The 16209-nt window shown below is 36.6% G+C and overlaps 1 protein-coding gene across 1 annotated transcript; it reads left to right on the top strand.

Moving 5' to 3' along the window:
• The first annotated feature begins 2346 nt into the window (after positions 1 to 2346).
• Positions 2347 to 15846, top strand: LOC102224119 (transmembrane protein 178B-like). The gene is made up of 4 exons (XM_005816129.2): positions 2347 to 3058; positions 7227 to 7340; positions 12135 to 12272; positions 12497 to 15846. The coding sequence occupies exons 1-4, from the start codon at positions 2680 to 2682 to the stop codon at positions 12742 to 12744; spliced, it is 879 nt and encodes a 292-aa protein (XP_005816186.1). The 5' UTR covers positions 2347 to 2679; the 3' UTR covers positions 12745 to 15846.
• Positions 15847 to 16209: the final 363 nt, after the last annotated feature.

Here is a 16209-nt window from a genome sequence, read left to right as displayed (position 1 = left end):
TTTAAAATCCACCAAATTGTCTGCACGAACCTGGTTTAGTGCCCGGCTGGCTGCCCACCACTGCAATTCTGTAAACAACTCTTGTTAGAATCCAATGAAAAAACTTTTGTATCTCTTGAACTATTTAACATTTTCTAATATTACAAACACAAACTTCAATCTATTTATTATAATCTTACGTACGCAGTGCATAACTTAAAGTGAAAGGAAAATAATGAATACTTTTCAAAAATAATCCACAAATCTAAAAATCAATAAGTGTGGAAAGAAATTTTTATGAAGTGTGGCTTTATTTGGCCTTTTGATCAAATAAATAAAGCCACAAGTCATTTGAGGTAACTTTTTACCAACCCTGCACATCTGTGTCCAGGGTTGGTAATATATATATATATATATATATATATATATATATATATATATATATATATATATATATATATATATATATATGTACAGACCAAAAGCTTGGACACACCTTTTAATTCAATGAGTTTCCTTTATTTTCATGACTATTGACATTGTAGATTCACACTGAAGGCATCAAAACTATGAATAACACATGTGGAAATATGCACTAAACAAAAAAGTGTAAAACAACTGAAAATACCCCTTATATTCTAGTTTCTTCAAAGTAGCAACCTTTTGCTGTGATTACTGCTTTGCACACACTCTGCATTTTCTTGATGAGCTTCAAGAGGTAGTCACCTGAAATGGTTTTCACTTCATAGGTCAACCTGCCCTGTCAGGTTAATAAGTGGGATTTCTTGCCTTATAAATAGTCATGAAAATAAAGAAAACCCATTGAATTAGAAGGTGTGTCCAAACTTTTGGTCTGTACTGTATATATATATATAAATATACGTATATATTCCTTGACCATAGGATTTGTGGAGTCTATCAGTAGCAGATGTTTGTTTCAACAGATCTTCCAACTTTCCACTGTTTTTCCTGTCTGCAGTTCCTCCAGAGTTCCCATGAGCCTCTCTTGTTTCTCAGATTAATTCTGTCCATGGGTGGCTACGTCTGGTCAGTAGGAAGTCGCACTGTACTCTTCATGCAAGTTGAGCTGTGCTGTGTAATACATTGGGTATCGTTTATATAACAATACCCTGCTTTTAAACATTCTAAAATATTTAAATGACATGTCTTGTGACACTCATTGGTCTTCATAATGTTCAAAGTTTTTCTCCGCCTCCTTTGGAAAGTGGCTTTATTTCTGAGAATAACTTTTACTTAGGTACATTTACTACTATGTAACTTCTGAAGGTCATTTCCTGCTTGTAAAAGAGGCTGATGCATGGTGAACTTTTCCGATGTTTTCATTTGTAAATAATTTTATAAATAATTTTTCTAAATTTGTTCTCCTTTGTGTTATTTATATATCATCAAACCTCATAAATACAATAAAGTGGCTGGTTGTAAAATGAAAAAAATGCCAAAAAAGAAGAAATAGCATTCATAATTTGCAAGTACTCCAGAGTTGTAAATATGAAATTGAGTGTAAATGTACATTTGTGATCCCTAATGTATTTCTCTGCACTTTATTTAAGGATGGGGGGATTGAAAAATGGACATTGGCATGAAGAACTTTTTGCAGCACTATTTTTTAACGTCATTTACAGATTCTTGAGACAAACTTGTATTTTCAGACTGTCATTTGAATTAGGTTTCCCAAGACTTTTTATTTCTAATTGCCTAAGGCAAAAGTCACATGATGCTGGGTAACCCAAGGTTCAATTCTGGGGCTGCTTCTAATATCAACATGCGCCCAATAATTCAGATTATAAAAATAAGATAAACTTAATTTATTTGAGAGGTCAATCCAAACAGAGCTGATGAAAAACTGTGTGCTGGAGGGGCAACTTGCTAAGGTTGGGCATTTTAACAAAAATTTATTGTGGGAGAGAATGCTCAATACCATGTGAGCACACATTTTTAGTTTTTAAAATCCATCAAAGTTTTTTATATAATCATTCCACCCTGAAAAAAGAAAGCACAAACTTAGAATGACTTTTAGGAGGAGAAATATAGCTGTACTTCTGAAAGGCATTTTAGATCATACAGTTTTCCCTTTGTTTTCTTCAAACGTTCATCAAAATGAAAGTTTTTTTTTAAAATATAAAAACGGTGTAAAATAATCACCACAGATAATTTGAAGGAAATAAATTACATTTGTTTTTCTGCTGTTTATTGTGTGACCATTCATTTCCAGAATAGGTTTAAACCTAAAACCACACATACACATCGGTTTTTATACATTTACAAAAGTGAAAAAGACGCTCATCGACGCATAACTAATAGTTACCACTCCTCCCTCAAAAGGAGAACATATCTCTGTCTGCTCCCCATCCCTCAGCAACCTGGAGGAGAGACAGCGCAACTACATCACCTCCCCTGCCTCCTCCTCACAGCGTTGGTCGCCATCCATCCCCTCTCCTCCTCCTGTACCATAACAGATGGTGGGAACAACATTTCATGCACCGGGCACCACAACAATAGAGCGCAGCATCCCGTCCACCCCGTTACGGCCTTGCAGCATCATGCTCCCCGCGAAGGACTGCAGGAAGCTCTGAGTGCCGTCGTGAATTGTTTCACGCCGGTACCAGCCCAAACCATCACCACCACGGCCACGGAGGAACCTTCTTGCCACTGTTTGGGCTCTCCATCGAGCAAAGGAAGATGGCCGCTATGAAAATATTAACCAGCGCTGGGCTTTTCTTGGCTTTTTGCGCGCTGGGTCTCCTCGCCATGGCGATCTGCACCGACTACTGGTACGAGACCGACGCCAGGAGACACCGAGAGAGGTGCAAAAACTATGCCAACAAGCGGAACGACCCCGGTTACATCTACATTTCAAACCACAACCTCCCCCTCCAGATGCCTCCAAAAACCGGCCCAGATGCTGCTCCTCTCGTTAGGGGGAAGCGGCACTTTCTGCCCGCGTCGTCTTCAATGGAATCCCACTGCAGCAGACAGTTCAACTCGACCGTCTCCGGGCTTTGGAGGAAGTGTCACCGGGAAGGATTCGACCTGGAGACCGAGGACCTTATTTACAAAGGTAAACAGAGGGGGGATGGAGACCTGGCTGTTGATGTACAGCAGGCCGTGATTCTCGGCGATGAGCTCACACCTAAGCTGACATGAAGCAGAACAATCCAGATGCATCATACAGTGATGGGTTTCCGCGTTAAAATGTTACATGTCACTTGGCAATTTTCCGTGTTGTGATCGTTCTCTGTCCGTGGTGCTGAAAGAATCATACTGTTACAGAATCAGAACCTTTTTCACTGCCTAGCATGCTATTTAAATATATTTAAAATATATATATATTCTGTAATGTATACAGTAGATGCCCCCCACACCCATCCATTTATTAACTCAGCTTTCTTTGTTATTGATCTTTTGTCTGTTAATGATAATAATGGTATAGCTCCTGAGGTTACTGGTTGTGCAGGAACTTGATGCAGTTTAGATTCTAGAGGCACAATTAGATGAAAAATGGCATTTCATCTAATTGTGCCCCCTGTCCAATTCAGTCAGTAACAAAAACTGAGCACTTGCACAACAACATGGAGTTTCCTATCTAGTGAAACAGCTGTCAATGTTATTATCTTGTGAAATGTTTTGAGTGGTGGCAGATTTATTGACCAGTTCACCTTAAAACAAGCTAAAAAACAATAATGAAACTGTCACTTCTAGCAACTCATTTTGTCAAGTATCAACGACTTAAACCTCTTTTTTAGTTGTCCTAAATTCTCCGATTAATGTTGACAGATTTTTACACAAAAATCATTACAAAGTATTAATCTTGTTTGAAAAGTCCTGGTTTGTTATTTCATTTTTTTTTTGCCTCAGTTTTTTTTAAATATAACATACTAATCTCTGTGAGTTCATTGGGGAGTCCCTGATTTAAAAAAATGGCCTCAGTTTTAAACATAATAAAATATTTATGGTGGTTTTAATGCTGCAGGATGTAAATGTTTTATGCAGTCAAATCTAATAGATGTTATTTCCCAGATTTGAAAGCTGTGTCTGATTCGGAAATTCACATTTCACTCATTTCATGTTTGAGTTGTTGCTAAGTGAAAGTGGCAGCACTGATAACAAAGTAATTTGATTTCGTTCATAGATTATTCACTTAGACCAGTAACAGTTACCAAAAGAAAGTAAGAGACTGCTATTTTCTCTTTACACTCATTTGATTGTGTGTTTTTGACTTAGATACATAAATATCAAACATTAGTTATCTTGTTTGGGGGTTTAAATCGAGCATGTGTGGTTTTACATGCACACCAACTAATATGGCCAAAAATGCCTTAATTGGGATTCTGTGTCAGATCTTTGTTTACCTAGTAGAATGCTAATTTGAACCTAAAATACACAACAGAAAACATATCTTATCATAGAGCAGTATTGAGAAAGTCAGGTGTTGTAAATAAAGGTGATCGAGACTCTAAATTACTTTATATTTATTTGATGTGTTCTGATTGAAATTGTGGGACTTTACACATTTTTCTTAACATTTTATCAGTGTGGATTCAATAGATCAGTAATTGGTAGAATAAACACAGATGGAGTATAAATATTAAACACTGAGAAAATAAAATGGAAATACTGCAGTCATTATTGATTGTCCAAATGTTCGAAAGTATTAATTTATATTTGTTTATTATTTTAAATGAAGGTGGGTATTAAGATATATGGCTTTTTTGAACTACATATCATGCTATAATGTTATTCCCTCATCTGAAGCATTGATTTGATTCTTTAATGCATGTTTGAGAAATTCTTTAATCTCCCAAGCAACCATTTGGCAGTCCATAAACGCCTGGTCTCACCAGCGCCGCCTTTTTCCACACAGCTGCAGTCTCTAAGCTGAGCTTCTGCCTCACATAATACCCCTCCCCCAGTCAGCTCCTCCAGACTAGTGGCAGCAACAATTAGCAAGCATCTGGTGGAACTGAGAACCTGCTGAGGTCATCATAGGAACTTCTCAAGTTCATAGGAACTGAACTATTAACAATAAGGGAGGCAAGAATGTGGTAAACAACTTAATAGAGAAGCATTGTTGTGATGATGTGATGAAGGCCGAGTGTCAAAAAGAGCAGGAACTTCTTAAAGAGACAGAGGCCCAATTTCAAGGCATTAATTTGCAAAGTCACATTTCTTTTAAGTCATGTTTGATATATCAGCATTTTTATAACAACTGAAAGTAACATAGTTACTAGATTATGCTATAAAATGGTTTTATGTGCCTGAAAAATACATAATACAGCCCCTTTAAGCTGAGATCCGGCGGACAACTTAAAAATTGGGTTTTACCCATTCAGAATAAGCATGTTTTTATGTTCTTGTCAGTAGGGGTGTAACAATACATGCTTTTGTAATATGTATTGACAGAATACTAAGTCTGTCAGTATGCATGTGCACAGATTGAATACAGCATTGTTTTGCACTTGAACACATACAGAATGTTTATGTTCGGAACTAAGCGCACAATGCAGTTTTATAACTTTAGAAAGCAACACCAAAACAAAGCCAAGATGATTCCCAGCTATCACTAATCTGTGGCCTTTGGGAACATGAAAGTTTTCCTGCAGCTACTGCAGAGAAAGTAAACTTCACTGAACCAAAACTTTATGTCAACGTATGCATCTTTCAAGGAATGCTGCTCACTCTGCACTTAGCAGAATTTCACACCTGAAACAAGGTAAACATAACTGATGGTAAAGAAAAATCAGCTCCAAATGGCTACTTTAGCATCCAATCATCCCAAACTCCATACATCTCAGCTGCATTTGGAGTAATCTTTGCTGATGAGAAGGGATTGTCCCAACACTCGGACAAACTGCATTCAGCTAGAGCCGGGGCACTAGATTATTGAAATATTTTAAAGCAACTCCAAAGTGATTTAAAGATGTTTTATTCGCAAATATGGGCAAACTCTTATTTAAATCAACAATGAATGTTTTCAAGTGGTTACTTTGTAGGTATTGGCTATGCCTCCATAGACTAATTTATTTCTTAAGATATGCAACAAAATGTCTATTAATGTGATATGTGAAAATTTTTTCACATTTTTAAGTTTTAGAAAATAATGAAATCAAATAATATCAGAAATTGAAAATGATTATTTTATTAGAACTGACAAACGTAGGGGAGGAAAAAAAACACACATTTATAATTATTTTCCAGTTGAAGCATGCCAAAAACCCAAATACATATCAAACCATAATGTTCATAGACATTACACAGTTACCAAATTAATATTGCTTTGGATTTTCTTTAAGATTTTCTTAGACTTTTTGAAGTGGGAATCTTAGAGGTTGGTTTCAGCAGTGAACAATCCCATTTACTAATCACTTAAATCCCAACTTGAGATGCTTTCTTTCTATCTTGGTGTAATTTAAATGGACCAGCACTGCTAGATTGAAATAAATCTATCTGCTCGTTTTATGCTTTCAATGTCACCAATTTATGTGGTATCAGATCTGAGGTTGCTAGTAGATGTGAAGTGAGGGGGGAGCCAAAGCAGCATATTTTCATCACCAGCAATTTTCTTGTCATATTCTAGTTTTCTTTCCTTTATTTACATAAGGACACATCATGACAGATTATAGCCTGGAATGCCTTTACCAACAGCTGTCATCTAAAACCTTGAAGATCCTATACAGTAAACAAAAGAGCTGTGCTTCTTGTGTTTTGAATCAAAGATTGTCTGAATTGTGGCCTTCTTCAAGAAATGTAATAAAAATGTTTATGTCGCCATAGACCTATGAAAGAAACTCCAGTTTATTTTAATAAATGAGTCTTTATTTCAGTATATAAAGTGTTGATTTGCTCAGAAACTGCTAAAAAGGAGCCAGAGCGAGAATACAGAGATGGACTCTGAAAAACAAAATTCATGCACAAAATATGATGAGATTCACTTTAAATCAGAACATTTACATATGAAACCTTTGGGAGTATAATCCATGTACCACATTGTTTCCTAATCCCTCTTTAATTACTGTGCTAGAGTGGAGAACAACAAGGTTAAAAGGCCCAGCTCGGAAAATTAAAACTCAGACAGGGTGAAAAATAAATGCTATGTCTGTGCACACATCGTCGCATCATCCCAGAAAAAAAGAGCAAAGGTTTAAAATGCAATTCTAACTTCCTTCTCTCCTTCAGTAAACCTTGCTGCTCTGATTATAACTGTCTTTTTCATTTTGTCTTTTTACCAGGAGTAATTCAAAGATGTACCCCAGTCAAGTATCACTATTCTTCGTCCATCCTTCCACGGAATTTACCCATCAACATCACAAAGACCATACGTCAGGATGAGTGGCATGCTCTCCGTAAGTCTCATAATCTTTCTCTCTGTTGTGCCATTTTTAGTCATCTAAAAATGACTAAAAATGTCATATATTTTTCTCATTTATCTCTTGAGCTTGATGAAATGTGAAAACTATGCTTTTATAAAGCATTAATGAGTATGATCTGGGACCAGTCTTGTTGGTTTTGCTTTGCACATATTTATTACATATGGCTTTCTTTGCAAGTTGTTGTCAAACAAATCAAACTTTCAGTAACATTTAATTTGTTGTCTTTAAGTATTTTAAAGCCTATCTCTTCCCTCTTGTTACACAGCAGCAATGGCGGCTGTAATAATTAGTGGTGTGCTCAGGAAATAAATCAGCCGTCCTCCAATCAGAAGGTCAATTATTCATTCACTGATTATCTCACTCTATTTGTCAGGGAACATGTATAGCGGCAATTTGCTCACTGATGTATTCAGCATGTGTAGCTTGTGCGATTGGCAGCAATGTGCACTTTACATACAGAAAAAGAAATCCGGTTGAATCACCACATGTGGTTTATTTTAGTAAAAACGTTTGAACAAAAAACACTTACTTCACAAAGGAGAACTATGATCTACCTTGTCGTCACTGTACCAATATAAAAGTAGGACAGAATGCTTTATTACGTATAATACATTTAGGTTAAACCTACATTAGATACTTCCTCAGGAAATTCCTTAGACCAACATAGTTTCACAAGACTGCTTAATTTATAGTATTATGCAAAACGTCTGTGAAATACACAAGATAAATGTGTTAACCATTGCTTTCATGATGGTGAAGCACCTGTCAGAGCAGAGCTCAAAGAGGACTAAAAAGATTCAAGTTTTAAAATTAAAAGATGTGCCCTAAAGGCTAAAGGTGACCCACCAGAAGCAGAGCTGACTGAAAGCTGTAATTCCTAAAATCGCCAAGGATGGAATCCAATTTAGCACGTTGCTACGAGAACACCCGCTGATATGTTGTCGAGTTAATTCTGAATTATATGATGGTTAGCTTGCCCAGTTTGAGTCATGACAAGTCATGACACTTGCACCTCCATGCTTCTCACTTAGTGAAGATTATTTTCTGGAATGCTGAATTTGAATTATGCTAAACATTTAATCTGATGTCAAAATTCTTGTCAACTTTCTATCTGGCAAGCTTTAGTCTGGCTTTTGTGTTTTCCTTAGAAATCAGAGGCTTTGTTTTTGCATACCTCCTATGTAGGTCACACCTGTGCAGGGCCTTTCTGAGCATAAAGGCATGTGTTCCTTCAAAAGATGCAACACCTTTCCGAAGGAGTTCTCCAAGCTCCTCTGAGGTTTAAACAGGGTAGATTTCTTTCTGAAAGTTGACAAGGTTCTCATCATGTTGACTTGATATGCCTGTTTCTGATTTTAGCCATTTTAAGTGTTAATGCCTATTTTATTGCTACCCATTAAGTGCATTTTCATTGATTTTACAGAAAAAAATTCTTTAATTTTCATTGTTTATTTACATTACCTACAGTATAACAATTTTTTGCCACAGGCCAAACTCCACAGATTTTAGTTATTTTAGTAATAAATTAGTTGAGTCCATCAACTCCTCCACCCACATCATGTTATCACGTTTTATGCATAATCATGACTGCACACATTTACAAAGCATGTCAACCACTTCTTTAAAAATATATATTTATTGCTCTGTTTGGTGACGCCGGTAGTGAAAACTGATACAGGCAGATTAGGCAATGCATATGATTCTTTAATCAAGCAAAGGAAGAACATACCTACTTGGACAAGCAACAGAATAAGTGACGTAGCGTTTTGGAGCTCTAACTATTGCAGCAGGGGAATTGTTAGTGATGGACAGTGAAAGTTCCCCTCTCTGGGCAGAAGTAAATATGGAGTGTTTGTCATTATATATATTTTTTTACTATTTTAGAAAGACGGGTCCCACTTTTTTGGGTACACCTTGAAAACACAATATTGGACTCCTTTTCTTTTAATTTTTATGGGACTCAACAAGATGTCCGAAATATTTTTGGTATATTTTGGTCCATGCTGACATGGTAGCATCACACAGTGGGCGCTAATCCATTATGTAAATCTCTCTGCTCCATCACATCTCAAAGGTGGCCATTGGATTTTGATACAGTGACTGAGGGCAATAAATTGATTGTATCTATTAATCAAATTTTCTGTTAATGATTACATTTTTGGAAAATCTAGAATTGTTCTAAGTCTATCCATGATATGTCATCTTGTCTTACATCCATATTTTAGAGTTTGGATTTAGTTGGACTGTGAATTCAGGTCAACTCCCAGAAGGGGATGAAGGAAATAAAAGTTTTTAATAAGTATTTTCTGTCATTTGTAATGTGTTTTTAAGAAAAGAAAAACAGGAAAGAAGACATTAAAGTTGAAAATCGCATTGGTTAAAAAAAGTACCCAAATGCTGGTTACATTTACTCAGTTACATTTAGCTGAGTAACTTCTTGGCAAAACAAGTACTTTCAGGAGTATTTTAATACGCTGTACTTTTAACTCTTATTATGCAGTATCATTTTATTATGAAGTATCTGCACTCAGGATGCAGGACGGATCCATGCGTGCATGTTGTTTATGCTATATGTTTCATTGGGCTCACTGGAGCAGATGACAATTTTCTAGTCTGATTTTATCCAATTTTGATGACCCTGCATAAAATGTATACAGGGTCACAGTCCTGCTAAGAGTGGCATCCAGTGTTATGTGATGTTGTTGTAGCTCATGCATGTCAACCTGCAATGTGCAAAGCTTTCAGAAATAGTATTCTGAATAACCTGGTTGTAATGCGTTATTTATTCAAGGTACTGCTGCTTTTTTATGATCTTGAGCCTGTCCTGCTGCTTCTCCTCTGACCTCTGAATTCAAGAAGATATTATTCTCTTTTCAGACTTTTCTCTGCAATCCTGAGAGATGGTTGTGTGTGAAAATCCCAGCAGTTGAGCAATTTATTACATATTCAGTAATAAACTGAAAAATCTAATTTTTCCCCATTCAGATTCTAGGTTTTAACATAAGAATTTTTCTTCATCAGGTGCCTATATGCATTGAGTTGCACCCATGTAATTGTCTGATTTTTCATTTATTTTTATCAAGCAACTGTAGAGGTTAACTCAATTAACAATAACTTTTTCAGACGCAGTGTCAAGATGTTGCATGGACTCAATTTTCTTCCTGTATCTATATTTTATGTCATCCAAACATAATAAGAAAAAGTTGTTTTGCTCCTTTAATATTTTGTAGCTGTAGCTGGAGAATGTCTCTCAGTTTTGATCAGCTGTTTCCTAATAGAACCACAAGCATATTTAATCCCAATATGGAATCACTTAAAACATTATTATTTGTGGTATTTATTACCACAACATTGTAATTTACCACATAGAAAATCAAAACAAATAGAAACATTTTTCTTTCAAGTTTCATATATTTGCGGTTTTTACTCATACACCTAGCAAAGATTTAAAATAGCTTTACTTGAACCAAAGAAATAATAATTTCTGATGTGCAAATAAGACTATGTCTTTGGCTTTGAGGCTAGAAGGTCTCCTTGCCATCACCCTAATTTTTTGCCTCCTTGACCGATTATATGTTAGATTCCAGTTCAGATTCTGAATCCACTTCAGTAGATTGCTAAGACCAATAATCTGTGGAAACAAGCGATGGTTAACCAACCATTGCTGCACTAGACATAGAAGAAAGCAAACAGAGATTGCAATCCCAAGCGACCGCAACATCAAGAACAAGTAAGAAAAGAAATGTATTTTATTTCAGTCACAAATCTCTTCTGTAGATCTTTAAATAAATCTTGATCAGCCAATGAATTAGAAGTTTGCATTTGGTATCTAGGCTCCGGTCTCTTTACTCCATGCTACTCAACACGCCATGCTGCTCAACATGTCACGGAGTGATGGGCACATCTCTGCTTCCTAAACATGTCTTCCAGATGTCAGGAAGTGAGGAGAGGATATCTGACCTCGGAGCTCAAGGGGGATGATGGGGTGGTGGAGGGGCTGAGAGGAAACAAGCAAAAGCTGGCAGCAGTAGCGGCCGGCCGGCAGGCAGGCAGGCAGAACATGATGTGCAGAGTGCAGCAGAATGCCTCGCAGCTTAAGTAGACCACCGAAAATGTTAGACCATGCTTCATATAGTCTCCAAAGTGTGTGAAGGATCACAAATGAAGCAGCAGCACAGCAGAAGTTGACACCTAAACTACTAGGTGTCGCCTACATACATGCACATGCAATGAGAAAACCTTCTGACCCCTTAGCTCATCATAGTAAAACCTCCTGAAAGCTTAAAAATGCCATATTTGCAATGAAGCTCGCTACAATTGTAAAGAAAAAGATCGCACCCTTCCTAAAGAAGCATTTGGTTTATTGTAGAAAATGCCTTTTTCTATTCTTTAGATTCGTCCTCTTTGTGCGTGTTGTTCCTTGAAGTGTCAAACAGTTTGTATGTTAAATGAATTGGTGACATTTAATTGACCTCAGGTCGAATGAGTCATGGTTTTTGTGTTCAGGTTTTTAGTTTTTCTTTGTTTTGTTCGTGAATTTACATAATGTTTGCATATTCAGGTTTATTAGATTCTTGTCTTGTCTTTGTTCACCTAGTGTTTTAATTTCTCCCTAAAATACTGGCTCACTTTTTCGCTTTGATCTTTGCACACTAAACTTTAAGCACGTAAAGATAAATGAGTAGTTAAATCCAACTTTTAAAGTTTTGAAATTCTTTTTAACACCTCTCTGTCAACGCTGACTCTGCAATATTTCTGTCCCTACAGATCTAAGAAGAATGACAGCCGGCTTTGTGGGCATGGCTGTGTCCATCATTCTTTTTGGTTGGATCATTGGAGTGCTGGGATGCTGCCAGCAGCATGACCTCATGCAATATGTAGCCGGCCTACTCTTTCTCATGGGAGGTACTGTGAAAGCACGTATACACACATCCACACACTTGCATGCAGACAGAATCTGATTTTCATCCAATTACTGTGTTTATTTGGTGACGGCTGAGAGCACATTTGGGTTAACATGAGATAGCAGATCAATCGCTTGCAGTAACGTGATCTTGCAGCGCATGAAGGAATTTTAGCATCAATCAGGAGTCCCTTTAAATCACTTTTGGTCTCTTCTGCCCACACAGGAACATGTTGCATCATCTCCTTGTGCACATGTGTGGCAGGAATCAACTTCGAGTTGTCCCGCTACCCGCGCTACATGTACGGCCTCCCTGAAGACATTAGCCATGGCTATGGTTGGTCCATGTTTTGTGCCTGGGGGGGCCTCGGCCTCACATTGCTGGCTGGCTTCCTCTGCACTCTGGCTCCCTCCTTGAGCACGCCTGCTCGCACGACGACCCACAAACCGAGGCAGGAGAACGGAACCGTGTGACATGAGGTGTTACAAGGAGACTGACCCACCAAACGCACAAAGCACACCTTTCCATGTTTAACTCTGAAACAGTTCTCGTGTAATCACCGTATCACAACACCCTCAACGTGGCCATATCCTTTCAGTGTACAGTGTGCCTGATCTGTGACAAAAACGCAACAAAATTAAAGATGAACTTCACACATCAAACCCCTCGATGGACCTTCAGGAACATGAAGAACAACTTGTACAGCAGCTCATGAGTGGGAAACGGCTTCAAAAAGGCCTCTTTGTTGTTGTTGTCTGTTTTGATTTCTGAGATGCTGATTTTTCTGGCGCTTTAAAGAGAACAGATATCTCTGTATAGAATTACTCTTAAAATGGTGCTCTTTGAAACAAATAAAGCCACTTACACTCCTACAAAGGAAACACACATGCAAACACATATCTTCTCAGTTCCTCTGGAGAAATCTTGAGAGAAATCCTCAAACTAAAAAAGTCAACAAGACAAACATCCGTCCAGAACATCCTGCCAGGACTCTGATCTATGTCATTGTTTGTAATGAAAAAAAAAAAGGCGTTTTGCTGCTTGTATCTTAGTGAAAAACACAAACTGGTATAAAAAATTAATCAGCTGTATAAGGTTGCGGCTTGTAAAAATATTACAGCAGTGTGATATAACACACTAGAGAAAATTAGCTTCATACATGAAAGAAAATGCATTTCTATGTAGAGCCAGATGTTTGTGTGAAATGAATCTTCTTTTTTTTTTTTTTTACTTTTCTCTCCTAACAGTAAACAAGGTTAAGAATAATTTGTAAACCCAAAAGCCAAGTAAAAAAACAACAAAAAAAACCCCATGAAAAATATGAAAATAGAGAAGCTGCTGAGCTCTGACCTGATGTTGACGTTATTGCTCATGCAGCCTCGTTGCTTAGTGACAGCTTAATAATAACCTGACAGAAACCAAGAAGTGGAACAAAGCTATTAACTAAAGAATATGTTTTAGTTTTATCTTAATGATGGCCGCCTTTTTAGTCTTGCAAACACTGAACACAAGCACGTTAAGATATTTTGGAGAACAAGAAAAGCAACGGTGGTTATCAGTGCAACACCACACTCATGATCTCCTAACTTAATTATAGAGATGCTGTAAAGTCAAACATTGTGAAAAGGGCAAATATCTCCATATCATTTGCAGCACAGAAAACAAGCAGGAAACAGGCAGCGGTCCTAATCACATGTACTGCTCCCTTTGCAATTACTGACACTCCTGTTAAAGATCTCTAAAATGTCTTAAAATAAATAATTTATTATAGCACCATCAACTGAAGACTTTCAGAAATAAATTGATCTTTAATTTGTGTACATTTACACAGCCGGGGGAAAAAAATCTCACTTTGAGAAATAAAGTGCTTTTTTTGTAGTTATTACCCTATTTATTTTTGTAGGGTAGTGATTTGTACCCTTAGCAATTTTTCTGAAACTTAAAATTTTCTTCTTTTATTTAGTATATTAATTGTTAAAATATTTTTAGACTCAAGCTGCAGGTTGAATCCTAGCATTTGTCTTTCTGCATAAACTTTTCTCCCTGCGAATGCAAAGGTTCTCTCCAGCTTCACCCCACACTAAAAACATGCCTGTTGGATTAATTGGCTTCTCTAGGAAACCAATTAAAACCCTGACAAGAAAAGACCGAGTTCAGACAATGGATGGTTTCAGAACTTTTAATTAGTAAACTGTTCTCATTTACCTGGAATATAAATTTAATGTGACACCGTCGTACATTTTATTTAGCCACCAGGATGGATAAGCACCCCAGCTTATTTTACCGTTATGCAAAGTAAAGTGGATGGTAAAAAAAAGAAAAAGAAAAAGTCATTACTAGAGCACTGCAGCAAATATCTTCTACCATCATAAATGTAGGGATGTGCAGTTTTCCAAATGTTACCTGGTCTTTTTCTGTAACTGTTCTTAGATAGATCAAGAATGAACTTTTTAGCTATATTCCAGATATGTCTGGAAAAAATATATATGTTTGCAAAAGCACCTCATGCTCACTGCTATACATATGCTATACTTTCTTTTGCAAATTTTCTTGAAACCTTCCTAGAGTTAAATGGAGTCATGAACTCTTTGAGATGCCAGAAAATTCATCTAGAGTTTCAAAAGGTTAATGATTCAAAACATTTGGCTGAATCGGGGCACAAATGATTCCCCAGACACAAAATAGACCTTCTTCGATGGATTAATTTTTATAGAAAACGTCTGATGAGGTGAAGAAGAGGCAGCTTCAGACGAGGTCCAGGACTAAAAATATCCTCTTTCTGTATGGTGCAATATTGTGAAATACTATAGGAGAGAATTAAGTGCTGGTCTACTGGCAAAAGGGGGTTTTGCAGAGTATTAACAGCAGGGGTACCAATGATTGTACCTCTGATGATTCTTTGAAAAACATTATTTCTCAACATGGGTTTTTTCTGCTAGATTATGGTGGGTTCATTTAAAAACGTATTTTGATTTCTTTTATGCTTCTTTACCAGAGGTGCCAAAAAATGTGAAGAGGGTTATGTACATTATAAATGGAGTTTATTTAAAACTTAACATTTGTGAAGATCCACAAAATCTGAAACGCATTGTTTATTCCATAAAACAGGTTTAAGACTGAGGCTAGGGTTACCTATCTGACAGTATCACAGTGTCCCTTCTCAAACTGTAAAATATTTTTTTTCTATTAAGCAAAAACAACTTTTATTGTGTACTAACTTTTAAAATGTGAAACTTGCAAAGACACAGAAAATATCTTTTCACCCATCTTTGTTTTCAATTGGTTATTCGATCTTCATTAAAAAAAAAAAAAGCACAGACAGTAAGAAACTAGACAAATATTTGTTTGAAAGCACAACATCCAAATACCAAATAGGTTTTGTTGTTGGATGCAACACATGGATTATGAAATATCTCTTTTTTTTAATGAGATTTCTGAAATCAACAAGCTGATGGGTACAAGTGGTGTTTTAAACTCTTGGGGTTTTCTTATTTAAATTGACAATGAGGATAGAATTTAAATGATTAACACTTCTTTTGCTAAAAAATATTGTACTTGTGTATTATATGATTAAATATTGTGAATAGCTCCGAAAGTCACGTTGAGCCAAAAGGATTTAATATTCAGTTTAAATGAAAGAGACTTATTTTTATTTTTCCCAGTGGTCATTTCAGGTATTAGGAATTAACAGAGAACATCACCTTCCAGAGATTATAACTGTTTCTCACTGACTAGAACAACTTCATTAAAAAATACAATAACTTTCATCAGTGGTTCATGATGTCAGGTGTTGATTACCTGGTATGAGTCTTGATCATCCTACTGTCAACTATGTCAAATAACTCATATAAAATAAGGTGTCATAGTGTGTTAACAACACTTTATGTGATGTTCAGTCCTTCCAGTATTGCCATTAACGAGAAAATTAGCTAACGCAT

This window comes from Xiphophorus maculatus, chromosome 4, assembly GCF_002775205.1.
Source record: "Xiphophorus maculatus strain JP 163 A chromosome 4, X_maculatus-5.0-male, whole genome shotgun sequence".
NCBI classification, from domain to species: Eukaryota; Metazoa; Chordata; class Actinopteri; order Cyprinodontiformes; family Poeciliidae; genus Xiphophorus; species Xiphophorus maculatus.
Note: the sequence above shows the minus strand (reverse complement) of the source record. Positions and strands in the feature narration are given on the sequence as shown.

Bases quoted from the DNA above. Each gene is read 5' to 3' on its own strand.
- LOC102224119 (XM_005816129.2), top strand. From the start codon at position 2,680: ATGGCCGCTATGAAAATATTAACCAGCGCTGGGCTTTTCTTGGCTTTT. The intron at 3,059-7,226 runs GTAAACAGAGGG...TCTTTTTACCAG, and splicing joins CGAGGACCTTATTTACAAAG to GAGTAATTCAAAGATGTACC. The intron at 7,341-12,134 runs GTAAGTCTCATA...CTGTCCCTACAG, and splicing joins GGATGAGTGGCATGCTCTCC to ATCTAAGAAGAATGACAGCC.